Here is a 20,281-nt window from a genome sequence, read left to right as displayed (position 1 = left end):
GATTGCAAAACCAGTTCACACACAATCAGAAACTGGGTATCATTATTTCAGACAATATATAAAATTGCAGCGTTACACAAAGCTGATAAATCATCTCATGTTCAGGTTATGTGTTGTTTTCATGAGCTCATTTATTCATTTGACACTGCAGCTCAGAGTTCTTAGTCCTGCTCTTCGTGACTGAACAAATCTTAATTCAGTCATGATTTACACATGAATCTGGGACTTAAAGGCTGTGAATGTTCGCAATATCTAAAAACTAAAAACAATACAGGTGTTCAGTCTGGACAGTTCTTTGGGAGAATAAAAAGAGGGATACTGTATCAAAGTATCAGATTACTGTGTTATAGTCTCAATGTGTGTGTATGTGTGTTCTTGAAAGGTCATGTGTGTCCTTGAAAACGGTCAGGTTCAGGTCACTGAGCTCGGTAACCAAGGCATCTGGCTGTGGTGGTCAACGTATTTCATTCCCTTTGATAAAAAGTATGAGTCCTCCTGGTCAAATATTTCTCAAATACAAGTAGTCTTGGTCCGCATTATACAGTACTTAAAATCATTTTGGCTTCAAAATATAATAAGATGAAACTTGTATTTTGGTCTCATCCTTTTGTGGACATAGTTTTTTTATGATCCTATAGCAGATTGAAATTGTTTTTATTTTTTACTTTATATAGGTTGTTTTATAATTGTTCATTCATCAAATCACCAAAGCAAGTTTCTATGTTTGTGAATTATGTTCTTTGGCAATAGCAATAAACCTGATTCTGATTCTGATCCTGTCCAGTTGTACTTAAATATTAGACTAGAAAGATAAGAAACATATTTTCTGTGGAGTGTGAATTGGAAACAGGAATTATTTTTATTTCTATAGCAAAAACAATTTAAAGCCAACTCTAAACTTTGACCAAACTGAAGGTAGTAATAAAGACTCCTAAGGGTTAGAGGCCGGTCTCACGTCTTCAGGAAGACTGTTTCAGATTTTAGCTGCATAAAGCTGAAACGCAGATTCCCCATGTTTAGTAAAAGGTTTGATACAAAAATACAACTAAAATTCAGATCCTCAAAAACTGGGGAAAAAAAGAAAATACTAGAAATTGAAATTACAGACATTTACACTCAAATGAAAGCAGTGTAGAAATTCTCCCTCTTTGAGTTTTGTTTTATAGGAAGTTTAAATTATAGTATAATTCGACTCTCTGTGTTTATGTTGTAATTGTACTCATTATTTTGGATATTTTATCAGCGTAGGTGAATGATTTGGTCATCAGTAGTTGATGTCACTTGGTAATATAAAGGAAATATATATTTTTTTAAATAGCTGGCTCGAAACTACATCTTTTAAGGAAACAAGTTCATTATTTTACAACTGTGAGAACGTCATCTGTAAATACAGCTGTTTAATGGGAAACTTATGACAATTCATGTTGATTCTTCCCTTTATAGTTGAGTTGCTGTGTCAATGTTTGATGCCTATGTTTGTGAAAAGAGTGTCTAAATGTCAAGCAGAAATACCGTGTAGAGCAGCTGTCCTGGAGGGAGTTGTCCTAAAGTCCTATTTGCACTTGGAGGAGCTTCTCTATGGAACTGACGTGTGCAGAACTGAAAAAACAGATACTTAAACAATAACCAACTGACACCGGCCTTGTTATGTCATTGCATAAGGAAGTAGTTGTCCAAAGTCAAATAATTTACTTTCAATCGCTTTGGCACATTTTCTGAAGCTTTTCATAATCTGGCAAATCTTTCACACACTTTGCAAAACTATTCACTTAAGTCTTAAGTCACTTTTTGTCATAATGTTCATGTCAATGCACTGTGGTTGATGATCGACTCCAGAAAGAATAGCTCGGTTTTCACAGACAACAAAGGTCAAATATCAATTCAGAATGTTGGAAGAATCGGACTTTGTGAACAAAACTTTGTGGTTAAATGCAATCATGAAATATTATCACACTGATGTGCATTTAAAAAGTGACTCCACATGCATTGTTAGGGCAATACAACTTGAAGATATGAATGTTTGTTCAATTAGGTGATAAAGATGATATAGCAATTGCTTTATGGCATTTGTTAAAGGTGTTCTATTCTGCACATTTGTCCACATGCCTGCGCAATAAAACTTAACCAATCGTTCCATGTAACTCAATATAAAGGGTCACAAGTGCATCACTAGTGTTTTGTGGCAGTGGGTTATAGTTGTAGCGATGGGGTGGCTTGTGTGGCTGTGTCTGTCTGCTTTATCTACTCTCAAAGTCACTGATGCTCTGTGTAAGACCAAAGCTGTGCTACGTTTTACTTTTGTAACAATTACTGATCATATAAATTAATGTTTATTATTTTCCAGTTGGTAACCATGTCAGCAGCACCTGCAGCACATGGGGCAGAGAGCATTTCAAGACATTTGATGGTGAGGTGTTCGAGTTCCCCGGTTTGTGTGAATATAACCTTGTGTCTGACTGCCACGAGACCTACCAGGAGTTCTCAGTGCACCTGAACAGAGCAGAGGGATTTGATGGGATTTCTACTGTCATCTATGTGGTGGTGATGATCAATGACCTGACAATACACCTCAGAAAAGATCAAGTCACTGTCAATAACATTTTGTAAGTTCTGCTGTTACATACAGATGATTTGATAGTGATTGTACATACTTTTTAAACAATTGCATTCTTTTTCAGAGTGACAATGCCATACTACAGCGCAGGAGTTAAATTAGAACAAAACACTCTCTACATTAAGCTTGAGTCGACAGTTGGGATTGTCGTCCTGTGGAACAGAGATGACGCAGTTATGGTCAGTTTCACAGTCAGCTGACATGTTGTTCACATGTGCTATAGATCGTTAATATTAATATTAATAATAATATTATCATCATCATTATTTTTATTGTATTTCGTTCCTCCTTAGGTTGAAGTAGATCCTGAATATGCCAACCGTACTTGTGGCCTGTGTGGAGATTATAATGGTATACCCTCTCGCAATGAATTTATTCATAATGGTAAGTTTGTAAAATACTTAGGAACAGTACAAACTACAGCCATTTTATTCATTGTATTGCTATTTTACAGGACGCAAAATTAGCCCTGTTGAATTTGGCAACATGCACAAAGTCCATCGTCCAAACGATGATTGTGAAGATCCATATGAAGAAGAAGATGAAGAAGAAGAAGAAGAACAACAACAACTGGAAGCATCACAAGATTCATGCAAGGAGTTTGTGAGTGTATTTCTCAGCATAATAGTTTAAAAGCAATACTTTTATCATTGATTGACCATTTATTTTTGTCTATTAGCAAAACATCTGTGCTCAGGCGCTACATTCAGACATGTGGAGCTCTTGCACAATTCTGATCAACCCTGAGCCGTATATCAAGGCCTGTGGACAGGACATGTGCCACTGCTCAAACCAAACCAATAACTTCTGTATCTGTAGCACATTATCTGAATTCTCTCGACAATGCTCCCATGCAGGAGGAAAGCCTCCCAACTGGAGAACACCTGAGTTCTGTGGTAATGATTTACTATTTAAAACAGAAATAAAGAAATGCAAACAACTTAAAAAGTACAGAATGTATTAATAGCCTGTGTCCTTCAGCTAAAAGTTGCCCATACAACATGATTTATAAGGAGAGCAGTTCACCATGTCTGGACACGTGCACTTACCAGGACACAAGTTCATTGTGTGAGGACCACAAAATGGATGGATGCTTCTGTCCTCTTGGTTTGTGCTCATTTCTATTTAACATCATGGGGCATTTGAATTATGACAGGATAATACTTTCCATAATGTACATTTTAGGCACTGTCTTCGATGATGTTTCCATGAGAGGGTGCATAGATCAAACTGAATGTCAATGCAAACATGACCGAATCTACAATCCTGGAGAAATTTACAGCCAAGAAACTAACAAATGGTAATTTAAAGTTAATTATATGTGCATGTTCCTCTTTTACTTTGTTGTAATCATTTATTCTGCTTCATAGTACATGTATTGGGGGTAGATGGGCATGCAAAGATATTCAAAGGCCTGCAACATGTGCAGTGGAGGAGAGCTCCCATTTCACAACTTTTGATGGAAAAACATACACTTTTCATGGAAACTGTTTCTACACTTTAGCAAGAGTAGACCAAAAGGTAAATATATATCCAATCAACAGTGAAGTATTGATCCTTTGTTGTGGAATAACGATGTTTCATCCATGTTTAACTTTTGTTTTTGTTGGCAGGATAATGTCAGTCCTAAATTTACAATCTTGGCACAGCTAATGCCGTGCACACACCAACAGTACGATACTTGTCTTAAGTCCCTCAAGATCCTGTTGAACAACGACAGAAACAATGTGAGACTACCCCTCATTTGGAAATATAGTACCTGTCATTTCTTTTATTATTTATTGTGTCATAACATTTTTGTTTCAGGTGCTTGTATTTTCTTCTGATGGATCAGTGAAGTACAACATGCAAACAATAACCTTACCTTACAACTCAGGTAAGCAACATATGATATTTAAGATGTAAATATATATATATATATATATAGATAGATATAGATATAGATATAGATATAGATAGATATAGATGGATTGATACATTCTCATATTTTTAAAGGTGACATCAACATTTTTCAAGCTTCATCCTTCCATATAATACTACAGAGCAGTTTTGGTTTGCAAATACAAATCCAAAATATGCCTATAATGCAGATTTATATCAGCCTTTCACAAAACTACACAGCAAAGACCAGAGGTACAGTACATATTTAGAAACATGAGATCACAACTTTTGCTTGAGGTAAATAAAACTGTTATGTCAAATTGTTGCTAGGTTTATGTGGTAACTTTAACAGGATCTTGTCCGATGACATGAAAACGCCTCAGGGCATTGTGGAGGGAACAGCGTTTGTATTTGCCAACTCTTGGAAAACAAATTTTATGTGTGAAGACAGAGTGGAGAGGCTAGATGACCCATGTGGCCTTAGTGTGGAAAATGGTAAACTACTGTGATAATACATTGTATTATTATTTCACTGATACAACTATTTTAACTACCAACATTTAAAAACTATAGAAAGATATGCCAAGCACTGGTGTGGCTTGCTGCAAAGTCCAAATGGCTCCTTTGCCCAGTGCCACTCAGAAGTTGATCCTGATCTGTTCTACAAGGTATGATGAAGTTGATTATTTATTTATTCAACTTTTTATTGTAGCCCTTCTGATAATGCTTGTCATGTCACCCACAGCGATGTACATATGCCACCTGTAATTGTGAGAAGAGTGAGGATTGTCTTTGTGCCGTCTTGTCCTCCTATGCAAGGGCATGCGCAGCTAAAGGAATATTCTTGTCCGACTGGAGGAACCACGTTTGCGGTAAGTATGTTAGTCCAGTAAAAAACTGTTAAAAAATAAATAAAATATAGTTTAGAGACATGTTAAATGTGTTTTTCTATTGCAGAGAAATATTCCCAGAGCTGCCCAGCATCACAGACATTCTCCTACAACCATCACCGCTGTGAGCTAACATGCAAATCATTGGGCATAAACCAACAGAGCTGTACAAATGACTTCTTACCCGTTGATGGGTGCTCCTGTGCTGAGGGTTTGTTCCTGGACGACAAAGGCCTATGTGTCCCTGTTGAGAAATGTCCCTGCCATTACAATGACCTCACCATCAAATCAGGAAAATCCATTAACATCAAAGATGAACATTGGTATGACTGTTGTCTCTTCTGAATTAATATATGTTTTCAGGGATAAATATCACTATCAGTTTATATATTTTTGATTGTTTTTAGTGTTTGCACTAATGGAGTGCTTCACTGCCGTTCATGGAGAATCCGCAGTTGGAGTAAGTTATTTTAGAATAAGCATTTTGATATATCACAAATCGATATTATTTCTAATTCATTTTGATATTTTCCAGCTTGTGCTCCTCCAAAAATATACATTAACTGCTCCACCACAACTGGAACTGGAGAGCTCGGCACTCAGTGTGCTCTTTCGTGTTTAAACCTGGACAACAATGAATGTGTAAGACCTTGTGCATGTTGGTCAATTGGGACAAAGATGTAAGTTTACTAGAATGCTGTTTTGTCTATACTAGACCTTTACAGAGTGTGAATCTGGCTGCCAGTGTCCTACTGGCCTCTTTGATGATGGGAGAGGCTCTTGTGTGAAACAACATGACTGTCCATGTCAGCATGACGCCCAGTTCTATGTGTCGGGGACAAAGATCCCTAAGGACTGTAACACTTGGTACCTAGTTTTTATGATATTTTGTTATTTAATTGTGTAATTACAACATAACACTGTACAAATGATCACAATGTGTACATTTTAGTACCTGCAAAAGTGGAAGATGGGAATGTACAGAGAAGACATGCCCAGGAACATGCACCATTTATGGGAGTGGTCATTATTCAACATTTGACCAGAAAACGTATGGGTTCAATGGACATTGTCAATATGTTGCTGTTAAAGTAAGTACACCACACCTTATTTCAGGTGAATCTACTCTGCATTGATTGTAAATTAACTGTGTTGAATTTTAAATTATAAACTTTAGAACAAATGCAACAACAAAACCGGAGAAAATTACTTTGGAATTGTTACAGAGAATGTACCATGTGGAAATACAGGCACAACATGTTCCAAAACTGTCAGAATCCAGCTTGGGGTAAAAACCACCTGATGTAAATTGTGTTACCTAATATACCTATGTTAAAATACTAACAACTTACCATAACATTTATATAGCGTATGGAAATTAAACTGTCAAAGGGTAAATATGAAGAGTTGGATCTGGGTCATGGCTCTAACCATCAGTACAGAATTAGAAAAGTGGGCCTTTACATTATTGTTGAATCTGACATCGGTCTAGCTGTGATGTGGGATCGCAAAACAACTGTCAGAATTCTCCTTGAACCCCAGCACAAGGTAAGTATTTTAAGTTCATCAAGTAAATTCATCACTAGTTACTTTTACGAAACCATGTCCATTCGATGTCTGTTCCGCTCTTCTAGGGTGAGGTTTGTGGATTGTGTGGAGATTTTGATGGTGATGCAAGAAATGACTTTACCACCCAAGGTCATATGGTAGTTAGCAGTGCGATAGAGTTTGGAAACAGCTGGAAAGTGCACGGCAGCTGTCCAAATGTGGAGGAAAATGTTGATCCATGTGTAGTTGCACCCAATCGACAACACTGGTCTAAACTTATGTGCGGCATCATAAATGGAGAGACATTCAAAGACTGCCACCAGAAGGTAATAATGTGTTATCATTTAGTTCCAAAATACACTACGTGGGTTACCTGAATGCATACCAGGAACAAACCACAAGATGCTCCAATTGTTGGATATTCAATACAAAAACACTCATTGTTTGTATGTTTTGTTCGGTGTTAAGGTTCCCCCTCATGTGTATTATGAAAACTGTGTACGAGACTCATGTGCGTGTGACGCTGGAGGAGACTGTGAGTGTTACTGTTCAGCAGTTTCAGCTTATGCACAGGCTTGCAATGAGGCTGGAGTGTGTGTGGCATGGAGGACCCCAGAAATCTGCCGTGAGTTGCAGATTTACTTAAAACTATAAGTGAAGCATATTATGTTGTTTGCCTATTTTGGCAATTCATCTCTTTTTTTTTTTTACAGCTGTTTTTTGTGATTACTACAATGACCAAGGAGAATGTGTGTGGCACTATAGTCCCTGTCACACTCCATGTTATAAGACCTGTCTAAATCCACAAGGAATATGCGCTAATCCTTTACCAAACCTAGAAGGTAATTGTTCACACATGATGCCCTACCAGCAGGAACACTGTCTCTACAATGAACCAAATTACAACTTTGGGGTTCAGGCAAAATCTCAATCTCCAAACCTCACAAAAGAAACAATCTTCTCACACGTGTATATTATAATAATAACATATTCTTAACATGTTCTTTCTCAGTATTTTATTTTCTAATTTAAGGGGAAAATGATTTATACATTATTGCAACTAGACATTTGTTAAAACTAAGTGTTTCATTTTTAAGTCAATTGTATGCTAGAAAAAGACAAAAACAATTCAACTCAACTTTTGGGTGTGTGAAAAGACATATTTTGTTATATTTGGTTTGCCTTTCCTCAGGCTGTTATCCAGTCTGCCCTGAAGATAAGCCTATTTTTGATGAAGAAAAGCAAGAGTGTGTGGAAGAATGCTTTATTCCAACACCCTCTACTACCACTCCAATGCCTACAACTACTACAGCACCCCCTACTACTACAACTACCACTCCAATGCCTACAACTACTACAGCACCCCCTACTACTACAACTACAACTCCAATGCCTACAACTACTACAGCACCCACTACTACTACAACTACCACTCCAATGCCTACAACTACTACAGCACCCCCTACTACTACAACTACAACTCCAATGCCTACAACTACTACAGCACCCACTACCATCACTCCAATGCCTACAACTACTACAGCACCCCCTACTACTACAACTACCACTCCAATGCCTACAACTACTACAGCACCCCCTACTACTACAACTACAACTCCAATGCCTTCAACTACTACAGCACCCCCTACTACCACTCCAATGCCAACAACTACTACAACACCCCCTACTACTACAACTACAACTCCAATGCCTACAACTACTACAGCACCCCCTACTACCACTCCAATGCCTACAACTACTACAGCACCCCCTACTACTACAACTACCACTCCAGTGCCTACAACTACTACAGCACCCCCAACTACTACAACTACCACTCCAATGCCTACAACTACTACAGCACCCCCTACTACCACTCCAATGCCTACAACTACTACAGCACCCCCTACTACTACAACTACCACTCCAATGCCTACAACTACTACAGCACCCCCTACTACTACAACTACAACTCCAATGCCTACAACTACTACAGCACCCCCAACTACTACAACTACCACTCCAATGCCTACAACTACTACAGCACCCCCTATTACTACAACTACCACTCCAATGCCTACAACTACTACAGCACCCCCTACTACTACAACTACCACTCCAATGCCTACAACTACTACAGCACCCCCTACTACTACAACTACCACTCCAGTGCCTACAACTACTACAGCACCCCCTACTACCACTCCAATGCCTACAACTACTACAGCACCCCCTACTACTACAACTACCACTCCAATGCCTACAACTACTACAGCACCCCCTACTACTACAACTACCACTCCAATGCCTACAACTACTACAGCACCCCCTACTACTACAACTACAACTCCAATGCCTACAACTACTACAACACCCCAAACTACTATAACTACCACTCCAAAGCCTACAACTACTACAACACCCCCTACAACTACCATCAGTCCTACTACACCTTGCATCCCCACATGCGAGTGGACAGACTGGTATAATGTTCATAACCCATACACTGACAAAAGTGACTGGGAGACATATAAAAACATTACAGACAGTGGTCACTACATATGTGATTTTCCTATAGATATTGACTGTAGGTCAGCCGAGTTTCCAGAAATGAGCTTAGAGGATTTTGTGAGTGGCACACAGCAAGTGGTCACATGCAATGTCTCCTATGGACTGATTTGCAGACATCAAGACCAGCCTTATAAAAGGAAGTGTAGAGACTATAAGATTAGAGTTGTCTGCTGTGTGCCCTGTGGATCTACACCTTCTACAACAACTACCACAGCACCCCCTACAACAACTACAACATCCCCCACAACAACTACAACAACCCCTACCACAACTACCACGACATCCCCTACAACTACCACCACAAAACCCCCTACCACAACTACCACAACACCCCCTACAACAACCCCTACGACAACTACCACAACACTCCCAACAACAACAACAACTGTAACAACACCTCCTACGACAACTACAACACTCCCAACAACAACTACTACAACACCCCCTACAACTACAACAACACATACTGAACCACCTACAACTACACCATCTACTACACTGACTACACTGACAACTAGCACAACACCCCCAACAACGACCACAACACCTCATACAACAACTACAACACCCCAAACAACAACTACAACACCCCCTACTACAACTACCATAACATCCCCTACCACAACTACAACACCCCCTACCAAAACTACCACGACACCCCCTACAACTACATCACCCCCTACAACAACCACCACCACAACACCCCCTACCACAACTACCACAACACCCCCTACAACAACCCCTACGACAACTACTACAACACCCACAACAACAGCAACTGTAACAACACCTCCTACGACAACTACAACACTCCCAACAACAACAACAACTACAACACCCCCTACGGCAACTACTACAACACCCCCTACAACTATAACAACACATACTGAACCACCTACAACTACACCATCTACTACACTGACTACACTGACAACTAGCACAACACCCCCAACAACGACCACAACACCTCATACAACTACAACGCCCCAAACAACAACTACAACACCCCCTACTACAACTACCACGACATCCCCTACAACTACATCACCCCCTACAACAACCACCACAACACCCCCTACCACAACTACCACAACACCCCCTACAACAACCCCTACGACAACTACCACAACACCCCCAACAACAACAACTGTCACAACACCTCCTACGACAACTACAACACTCCCAACAACAACTACTACAACACCCCCTACAACTACAACAACACATACTGAACCACCTACAACTACACCATCTACTACACTGACTACACTGACAACTAGCACAACACCCCCAACAACGACCACAACACCTCATACAACAACTACAACGCCCCAAACAACAACTGCAACACCCCCTACTACAACTACCATAACATCCCCTACCACAACTACAACACCCCCTACCACAACTACCACGACACCCCCTACAACTACATCACCCCCTACAACAACCACCACAACACCCCCTACCACAACTACCACAACACACCCTACAACAACCCCTACGACAACTACTACAACACCCACAACAACAACAACTGTCACAACACCTCCTACGACAACTACAACACTCCCAACAACAACAACTACTACAACACCCCCTACAACTACAACAACACCACATACTGAACCACCTACAACTACACCATCTACTACACTGACTACACTGACAACTAGCACAACACCCCCAACAACGACCACAACACCTCATACAACAACTACAACACCCCAAACAACAACTACAACACCCCCTACTACAACTACCATAACATCCCCTACCACAACTACAACACCCCCTACCACAACTACCACGACACCCCCTACAACTACATCACCCCCTACAACAACCACCACAACACCCCCTACCACAACTACCACAACACACCCTACAACAACCCCTACGACAACTACCACAACACCCCCAACAACAACAACTGTCACAACACCTCCTACGACAACTACAACACTCCCAACAACAACAACTACTACAACACCCCCTACAACTACAACAACACCACATACTGAACCACCTACAACTACACCATCTACTACACTGACTACACTGACAACTAGCACAACACCCCCAACAACGACCACAACACCTCATACAACAACTACAACACCCCAAACAACAACTACAACACCCCCTACTACAACTGCCATAACATCCCCTACCACAACTACAACACCCCCTACCACAACTACCACGACACCCCCTACAACTACATCACCCCCTACAACAACCACCACAACACCCCCTACCACAACTACCACAACACCCCCTACAACAACCCCTACGACAACTACCACAACACCCCCAACAACAACAACTGTCACAACACCTCCTACGACAACTACAACACTCCCAACAACAACAACTACTACAACACCCCCTACAACTACAACAACACCACATACTGAACCACCTACAACTACACCATCTACTACACTGACTACACTGACAACTAGCACAACACCCCCAACAACGACCACAACACCTCATACAACAACTACAACACCCCAAACAACAACTACAACACCCCCTACTACAACTACCATAACATCCCCTACCACAACTACAACACCCCCTACCACAACTACCACGACACCCCCTACAACTACATCACCCCCTACAACAACCACCACAACACCCCCTACCACAACTACCACAACACCCCCTACAACAACCCCTACGACAACTACCACAACACCCCCAACAACAACAACTGTCACAACACCTCCTACGACAACTACAACACTCCCAACAACAACAACTACTACAACACCCCCTACAACTACAACAACACATACTGAACCACCTACAACTACACCATCTACTACACTGACTACACTGACAACTAGCACAACACCCCCAACAACGACCACAACACCTCATACAACAACTACAACGCCCCAAACAACAACTACAACACCCCCTACTACAACTACCATAACATCCCCTACCACAACTACAACACCCCCTACCACAACTACCACGACACCCCCTACAACTACATCACCCCCTACAACAACCACCACAACACCCCCTACCACAACTACCACAACACCCCCTACAACAACCCCTACGACAACTACCACAACACCCCCTACAACTACAACAACACATACTGAACCACCTACAACTACACCATCTACTGCACTGACTACACTGACAACTAGCACAACACCCCCAACAACGACCACAACACCTCATACAACAACTACAACACCCCAAACAACAACTACAACACCCCCTACGACAACTACTGCAACACCCCCTACAACTACAACAATACATACTGAACCACCTACAACTACACCATCTACTACACTGACCACTGTGAGTAGCACTACACCGTGCTTCTGCATCTTCAATGGCAAAAATTTCAAGCCAGGTATGAAAAACACTCTTTTTAAATGTTCAATTCAGGCCTTTGTCTTTGTATACTTCAAAAACAGTTTATTCAATTTGTGTAAACCTGTGTCTTTAGGGGAGGTAATTTATGACATGGAACATATTGGTTCAGGAGTTTGTCTCACAATGATATGCTCTGATGTTTGTGAACTAACCAACAAGACTGAGTCCTGCTGTCCAGAGTGGGATGTTGCCGTAAGATTTTTCCCTACATACAGTTCAACCAGTAAAGGTGTAAATTCATGGATATTCTTGGAAAACATTACTAAAACATTTTTCTTTACTCCAGCAAAATGAGACATTTTTCCTTTGCAACTGCACTATGGCTAGATGCATTGAAAACAACACTATTGAAATTGTTCCTTATGAGTGCCCACCTCTTGAGGACATAAAATGTAGCAATGGAAAGAAACCAGTTCCGGTGTATGATGAATACTATTGTTGTCAATATATGGCTTGTGACTGTAAGTTATCTTCATGAACACAATAGATGTATGTGTAGCAAAAATAACTTACAAAATGACATACATATTTATGTTTTTTCTCAGGTGTATGCGAGGGCTGGGGAGACCCCCATTATATAACCTTTGATGGATTATATTACAGTTATCAAGGAAATTGCACTTACGTTTTGATGGAAGAAATTACTCCAAAATATAATTTGAAGATTTTGATCGACAATGTTTATTGTGATCCCACTGAAGATGTGTCCTGTCCTCGATCTATTATTATTTCATACAGATCACAAGTTATAACACTCAAGAACCATAATCTCATTGGGGCTGCACAGCTGGAGGTAAAGCACCATTATTTTTTTTTTTAATATGAATACACAAAACTGGCCCCTCAGTTTAGCGCTATGGCATACATTTCAGACGTATGTATTTTCTTTAAGGCAATCAAAGATGGAAAACCAATACCACTACCTTACTCACAAGGAGGAGTTAAGATAATGACTACCGGCATAAATCTAGTTTTCGAGATTCCTTATCTCAAAGTAATCATTACATTTGGTATAACTGGATTTAATTTGAACCTTCCATATGAAAACTTTGGCAGAAACACCCAAGGCCATTGTGGTATGTACATCCTTTTCCTTATATCATTTGAATAGTGTTTTGGAAGTATAAACATTATCATTTGATTGACAGGAACTTGCAGCAACAACCAAGCTGATGACTGCATGTTACCCGGTGGTCAACTGGCTGGCAGCTGCGATGTGATGGCTGACTATTGGTTGGCACAGGACATTTACCAACCAAACTGCAAGATACCCTCTGTTGTGCCCACCAGCAAACCTGAACCTCCCCCAACACTGATTCCCTGCAAGCCAGACTCAATGTGTGACATGCTTCACAGCAGGTACTACTAACTATAGCAGGTATTACTTAAGTGTAATACATAAAACATGTAATGTGTGAGTTGCAGTATTGGTAACTGACTATGGATATTTCTGGTTATAATTTCATTGTATTTTTTCCTACAGCGTGTTTGCCCAGTGCCACTCATTTGTCTCCCCAGACAGATTCTATCAGGGTTGTGTGTTTGATAGCTGCCATGTAGCCAATCCTGCAGTTGAGTGCACTAGTCTGCAGACATATGCTGCTGCCTGTGCCCAGGCTGGAGTTTGTTTGCACTGGAGGAACCACACCACACTCTGTAGTAAGATGTTCATCCCCAGTAGTGGATGTCTGAGTATATTGCAATGTAATGAGTGGGAGTATACAAATGAGTAGTAATTTTCACATATATAATAGTTATACATATTATTAATAATGTGTATTATGTCCTGGATATTTTATTGTATTTAATTTTAAAGAAAAAGTCACTGTTTTTGCCCTTACCACAGGCAGTAATTGTCCCTCAGACAAAGTATACAAACCTTGTGGCCCTGCTGAACAGCCAACCTGTGACGACAAGTAGGTTCAATATGTCATTTTTTACATTCATTGAAATATTTTTGTATATATATATCTTAATGGCATCATCTACTCTTTCAGTCCAAATGAGCCAACTTTGAACTTCAACACAGAGGGCTGCTTTTGTCCTGATGGAATGAAGCTCTTCAATAAGGACTCTGGTATATGTGTCAGTAAATGTGGTATGTGTTGCAAATATTAAAGATGTTATATATTCTATTCTATTTTATATATATATATTTTAAATCCGAGTTGTATTACTTGTGTTTCTTTACTTTGCAGGATGTCTGGATCCTGAGGGAAATCCCAGAGAGGTGAGTAATAATTAATTCTGTCAAAAAAAAATTCATATTTAGTCAATTATATTATTTCTCATGGTGTTTTTGTCTTTTTTAAGTTTAATGAAAAGTTTGAATACAAATGCCAAAACTGCATCTGTGAGGAGACCACCAAAACTGTCACTTGTAAACCAAAAGTGTGTCCTCCACCAACAATTACAAACTGCTCTGGATCTGGATTTGTCCTCGTCAACCAAACCAGCCCTTCAGATCCCTGCTGTTCAACTTTGATTTGCCGTAGGATTTTCACATTAATCTTGAATAGACTGTCGCTAGTTGTTTTATTATTATTATCTGATGATTAAATGTTATATTGACAGAATGCCAGAGCAGCACATGTCCAGTATACAGCATGAGTTGTCCCGTTGGATACACTCCTGTTTTTAGTGTTCCAGACGGAAAATGCTGTCCAGAACATACATGTGGTAAGCATTTATGATAAAAATTAAGTACACTAAAAGTATTTACAATACATCATGTTACTTTTTGTAACATATTAAAACAGAGCCCAAAAGAGTCTGCGTCCATAAAGGAATCGAATACCAGGTTAGAATAATGGGAATAAGTCTTATTAATCTAATATTAAAGATTTATTTAACAACTATGTTTTTTTGTTTACTCTATGTTATTTTTAGCCTGGATTACCTGTTCCTGGAGTGGGCATATGTCAGGACTGTACCTGCAACAATGAAGTTGACCCACGCACTGGTCTGTTTAAAATAAACTGCGTGTTTCAACAATGTGATGACAAATGTGACATGGTAAGGCAGTCTGTTCTTTTAATTCAAGAAAGAGTCTGCTGAAAGATGCTCAGAAAATGTTTAATTTTTTTAAAGGGATATGACTATGTTGAGCCTGTGGGAAATGAATGCTGTGGAAAGTGTGTCCAAACACATTGTATCTTTAATATCAATGGTACAAAGCATATTTTAAAGGTACAGATTTTTCACTAGAATATTAATGTTATGCATAATAGTTTAGTGTTAATATTACTCTTTTGTGGTGATTGATAGCAAGGAGCAAGCTGGTCTTCAACTAAGAATAAGTGTGAGCATTTCAGTTGTATTAAGAATGGAGATATGTTCACTGCTATCAATTCACAAATGATCTGCCCAACATTCCAAGAGAGTATGTGCCAGCCTGTGAGTACCATTTCACCACCCTTGATGAATACTATATCCAAACTGTGTTACTTTATTTAGTATATCACTCCTCACTATACTTTGATATATCACTGTAGGACACTATTCAAACTGCAGCAAATGGATGTTGTAAGACATGTAAGTAAATGTAAAGATTTCTTTTAAAAAAATGGTACCAGCTATACAGAAACACAAAAGGTTTCCTTGTCGAGCATGTAAACATGTTTTGTATTGAAGGTGTGGAGCGTGAGAAAGCCTGCAAATTGGTGTCTATGAGAACTATTGTCAACCACAAGGAATGCCAGTCTTCAGAGGCAGTAGAAATACCATACTGTGAAGGCTCTTGCAACACTTTCACCAAGTAAACTCCCAACCCTTATAAGAAATATGATTTACATTTAATTTCTGTGCACATAATTGCTAATGCTGTCTTTACTGTCTTTAGGTACTCAGGAGCAGCAGACAACATGCAGCACTCGTGTGCCTGCTGTAAGGAGGCTCGCTTCAGTAACCGCACCGTGGACCTGCTCTGTCTGAACGGCGATGTGGTTCATCACACATACATCTATGTCGAGGAGTGTGGCTGTGGACACACGGACTGCACCAGAGCTGCCCCATTAGGTCGCAGGAGAAGAAGCATCTCATTGGTTTAACAGTGCATACAAATCTAAATCTTCATGTATTTATAAATTAAAATCATATAATTGCACTGTATTTGTAGTCTTAGATAAATAAAGCATTCCACTAAAAAGTATCTCTCTATGTGTAGTTTATATATTCTTTTAATTGTTAAAAGGTTACTTAGGGATCATCTCAAAAGGGGTTGAAGCTGAAAAGACTTTTTCGTCTGAGGGGGGGTTGAACCTACATTTCGTCTTTTTGTTGCTTTGAAGCTTCCATACATCGTTGTGGCAGTAATTGTTTTGAAATGCTAAAAAAACTCTATCAGCAACGAGCATTAGGCCAACATTAGGTGGCGAGTGCGTGCGCGGAGCACGGTGGGTGTGTGCAGGGGAGCACGGCGTGCTGTGGCCAGCGCGGCGGGCGTCGCCGTCGCCAACGCGGCTGGTGCAGAAAAGTTGGAAAAGCCTTTTTGCGGCAAGACGCGGCGCAGCAAATGATCAAGAGATTTGGCTCTAGTAACGTGCTACGCACTGACCGGAAGAAGGACCAACACAAACCCGTATGAGGTTTCGGCCAATCACAGAAGACATGAGATTCTCACTGAGACGAAAGCGCGTGTTCTGCTTCTGTCATTCTGACATGTCTAAGGTCTAAACTCAGGCAACTGACAATTACAGGTTTTGACAAGAAACATGAGTTTCTCACTCTCTCATCCTCTTGAGACTATCTCAATGTGGTCATCTCACAGTTTCGGTTGAATGGGATGTGCCGTAGGGCCCCTAGGGCCTGTGGACCATGTGGATTGAGAAAACAAACATGCGCTACAGGTGACATTATTTGGAGAGTTCATAACTTCTAATTATAAACTTACCAAAGGATGTTCAGGGATGTTCACTAGAGGTGAGCAGGTCTATCAAGCTACTATCGTTTTATCAACGCGTAAAATCTTATGTGAAGCCAGACAAAGTCTGGGGGAGAGACGAAAAAAATTAAGTCTTTTCAGCTTCAACCCATTTTGAGATGATCCCTTAGGTATTGTATTATTCATGGAGCTCAACCTTTGTAATTGAATTACTTATTTTCTTAACTACTGTTCTACCTAATCTTGTGCTGCACAATAGCCTGTGTTGAGATCAATTACCGCCTGAATCAATTTGCTTAATATCTCCCTCCACTCTTCATTCCCTGTAATGCTTACATCTGTCCCTTGATCCACATCAAAATAATAATAGGGGGAAAAACTTTCGCTGGCTGCCTTGAGCATCTTCCAAATTACTCAACAATACACAAGTTCACTGCAAAGGTTTTACATCAGTGGGTTTTTATCAACAGACACGACATTTTACCAAGATATTCCATTCTGCCATTCTGCCTTTGAGTCCTGCTAAATATACATTCAGATTAATACTTAAAAAGGGTCATTCTACGAAAGCGGTGCCTTTTGAGTCTTCAGTCTTTGATGGAGGAACTAATAATAGTGTGTTCTAAATCATATAATAGATTGTTTTTTGTAATTCTTACTTAAAACTCAGTAAAACTTACTTTTGTGTTAAAATTGTACATTGCCTACACCGAAATTAATTTTTATTTCAAACCAAATTATATTTTTATGTTTTTGTTTTGATGTCATAAAATGTAAATTTACTGATAATTGGGTCTTTTTTTTCTGTATAAAAATTATGATTTGTGTGCGTCTGCAATTTTAACTTACCACCCAGTCCCATTAACTTTAGATGGGTATAAAAAAATACTATTTCTTATCCTAAGTTAGTGACTTAGTGAGTGAATATATCCATCTATTCATCCATCCATCTTCTACTGCTTATCCGGGGCCGGGTCGCGGGGCAGCAGTCTAAGCAGGTACTCCTGGACTTCCCTCGCCCCAAACATTTCCTCCAGCTCCTCCTGGGGAATCCTGAGGCGTTCCCAGGCCAGCCGAGCGACACAGTCCCTTCCCCGGGGCCTCTTCCCTGTGGGACATGCCCGAAACACCTCCCCAGGGAGCCGTCCAGGAGCCATCTGGAATGGAACAGATGCCCGAGCCACCTCAGCTTGCTCCTCTCGACATGGAGGAGCAGCGGCTCTATTCGGAGCCCCTCCTGTGTGACTGAACTCCTCACCCTATTTCTAAGGGAGCGCCCAGCCAACCTGTGGAGGAAACTCATTTTAACCACTTGTATCCTGTCCTTTCAGTTATTATCGAAGCTCATGGGTAGGAGGGTAGTAACGTAGATTGGCCGAGCTTCAACTTTCGACTCACGTCTTTCTTCACCACACCAGTCCAATACAACTATTGCATCACTGATCCACCTGTCAATCTCACGCGCCATCTTTCCGTCACTCGTGAGCAAGGACTCCACCATAACCCACAATCTCAAGATTTAAGGTCTGGACAACAAAAGGTATAAAGGTATTTTACCAGATTGCAAAGGAGAATCATCTGAAGAGCTTTGATTAGTTGAAAGACAAGACATTCCCGACAGACCTTCGTGAAATGCTTGGGCCTGACAAGTCCGTCTGGCTTCCTCCTCCACCAGCGGATCCAACTCACCACCAAGTGTAAACCTTTTTCCATATTTTTACTCAATTGAGCCAATTGAATGCTCAACCTTCTTCTAAGAATGCTCGGCTGCAAAGAAATTCTGGCACACTGTCCGAGTCCAACTCCTTAGGAGGGGCACAAGCACTTCATCCACTGTTGGCCTCGACTGGGGATGTTGTAGGATATGGTGGAAAGAATACTTTGAGGCTCACATTCTCTGAGGTGGAAGCCGAGACTGACGAGTTAGAGGCGAACTCGTCAGTTGTCCACCCAAGCTTAAGTCACCGAGGTTGTTGGCCAGCTGTTCGGTCGGGCTGTGTGCCTCGGACCCCGCGTCCCCTCGCGTAATTCAACAGTTCCGCGCCTATATCAAGTTATAAACAATCATTTGTAAAGGTTGCATATTTTGAGTGATTATGTTGAGAGTTTTGCTCCCTCATTAATAAGGAAGCATATTTTGACAAACAAAGGTATTTGTTGAGATATGCTCCCTCTGATTACTGCACCATAATAAGTTATATTTAAAGGAATTGTGGAGATTTCAGTCAGAATTAACGTAATCTAACTGAATACAGACAATTCAGACAATATTTACATGGTAAAAAGAACAGCAGAGACAGGGACCTATTGGTCCAACCAATGGTGCTAGTGAGAAAAGGTTCTGTTCATTTAGAAATAGACCATTTTCAGGCACTTTGTTGCTGACTACAGGATATCTGCTGTTTGCAGATGATGTTGTGATGATGGCATGTCTGAGGCGAGGAAACTCTGGTTCTTCCTGCTCAGACTGCTGTCTCT

At 40.4% G+C, this 20,281-nt stretch overlaps 1 protein-coding gene across 1 annotated transcript; it reads left to right on the top strand.

The window, feature by feature from the left end:
- Positions 1 to 2,187: 2,187 nt before the first annotated feature.
- Positions 2,188 to 17,073, top strand: muc2.1 (mucin 2.1). Its single transcript, XM_072436005.1, has 47 exons — positions 2,188 to 2,268; positions 2,345 to 2,603; positions 2,679 to 2,793; positions 2,908 to 2,998; positions 3,069 to 3,217; positions 3,294 to 3,510; positions 3,596 to 3,721; positions 3,800 to 3,914; positions 3,985 to 4,135; positions 4,228 to 4,341; positions 4,421 to 4,490; positions 4,610 to 4,747; positions 4,826 to 4,990; positions 5,069 to 5,163; positions 5,241 to 5,367; positions 5,453 to 5,708; positions 5,793 to 5,845; positions 5,921 to 6,027; positions 6,101 to 6,252; positions 6,338 to 6,476; positions 6,563 to 6,673; positions 6,754 to 6,933; positions 7,020 to 7,259; positions 7,402 to 7,558; positions 7,647 to 7,775; positions 8,126 to 10,754; positions 10,824 to 12,289; positions 12,401 to 12,628; positions 12,692 to 12,898; positions 12,995 to 13,113; positions 13,208 to 13,382; positions 13,467 to 13,714; positions 13,814 to 13,997; positions 14,070 to 14,280; positions 14,405 to 14,580; positions 14,768 to 14,837; positions 14,919 to 15,019; positions 15,120 to 15,151; positions 15,235 to 15,412; positions 15,496 to 15,600; positions 15,681 to 15,721; positions 15,811 to 15,936; positions 16,012 to 16,110; positions 16,189 to 16,317; positions 16,416 to 16,455; positions 16,555 to 16,678; positions 16,763 to 17,073. Exons 1-47 carry the CDS (start codon positions 2,205 to 2,207, stop codon positions 16,968 to 16,970), a joined length of 10,416 nt encoding a protein of 3,471 aa, XP_072292106.1. The 5' UTR covers positions 2,188 to 2,204; the 3' UTR covers positions 16,971 to 17,073.
- The last annotated feature ends 3,208 nt before the right edge of the window (positions 17,074 to 20,281 follow it).

This window comes from Eucyclogobius newberryi, unplaced genomic scaffold (genome assembly GCF_026437365.1).
Source record: "Eucyclogobius newberryi isolate DKJ021-1_F unplaced genomic scaffold, fEucNew1.0.hap1 SCAF_7, whole genome shotgun sequence".
NCBI classification, from domain to species: domain Eukaryota; kingdom Metazoa; phylum Chordata; class Actinopteri; order Gobiiformes; family Gobiidae; genus Eucyclogobius; species Eucyclogobius newberryi.
This window is presented reverse-complemented; position numbering and strand designations above follow the sequence as displayed.

What these genes read in the sequence shown, in the direction of transcription:
- muc2.1 (XM_072436005.1), top strand. Translation starts at nt 2,205, where the DNA reads ATGGGGTGGCTTGTGTGGCTGTGTCTGTCTGCTTTATCTACTCTCAAA. An exon ending in CTGTCAGAATCCAGCTTGGG is followed by an intron (nt 6,674 to 6,753) that starts GTAAAAACCACC and finishes ACATTTATATAG; the next exon opens with CGTATGGAAATTAAACTGTC. An exon ending in AAACACCCAAGGCCATTGTG is followed by an intron (nt 13,998 to 14,069) that starts GTATGTACATCC and finishes TTTGATTGACAG; the next exon opens with GAACTTGCAGCAACAACCAA.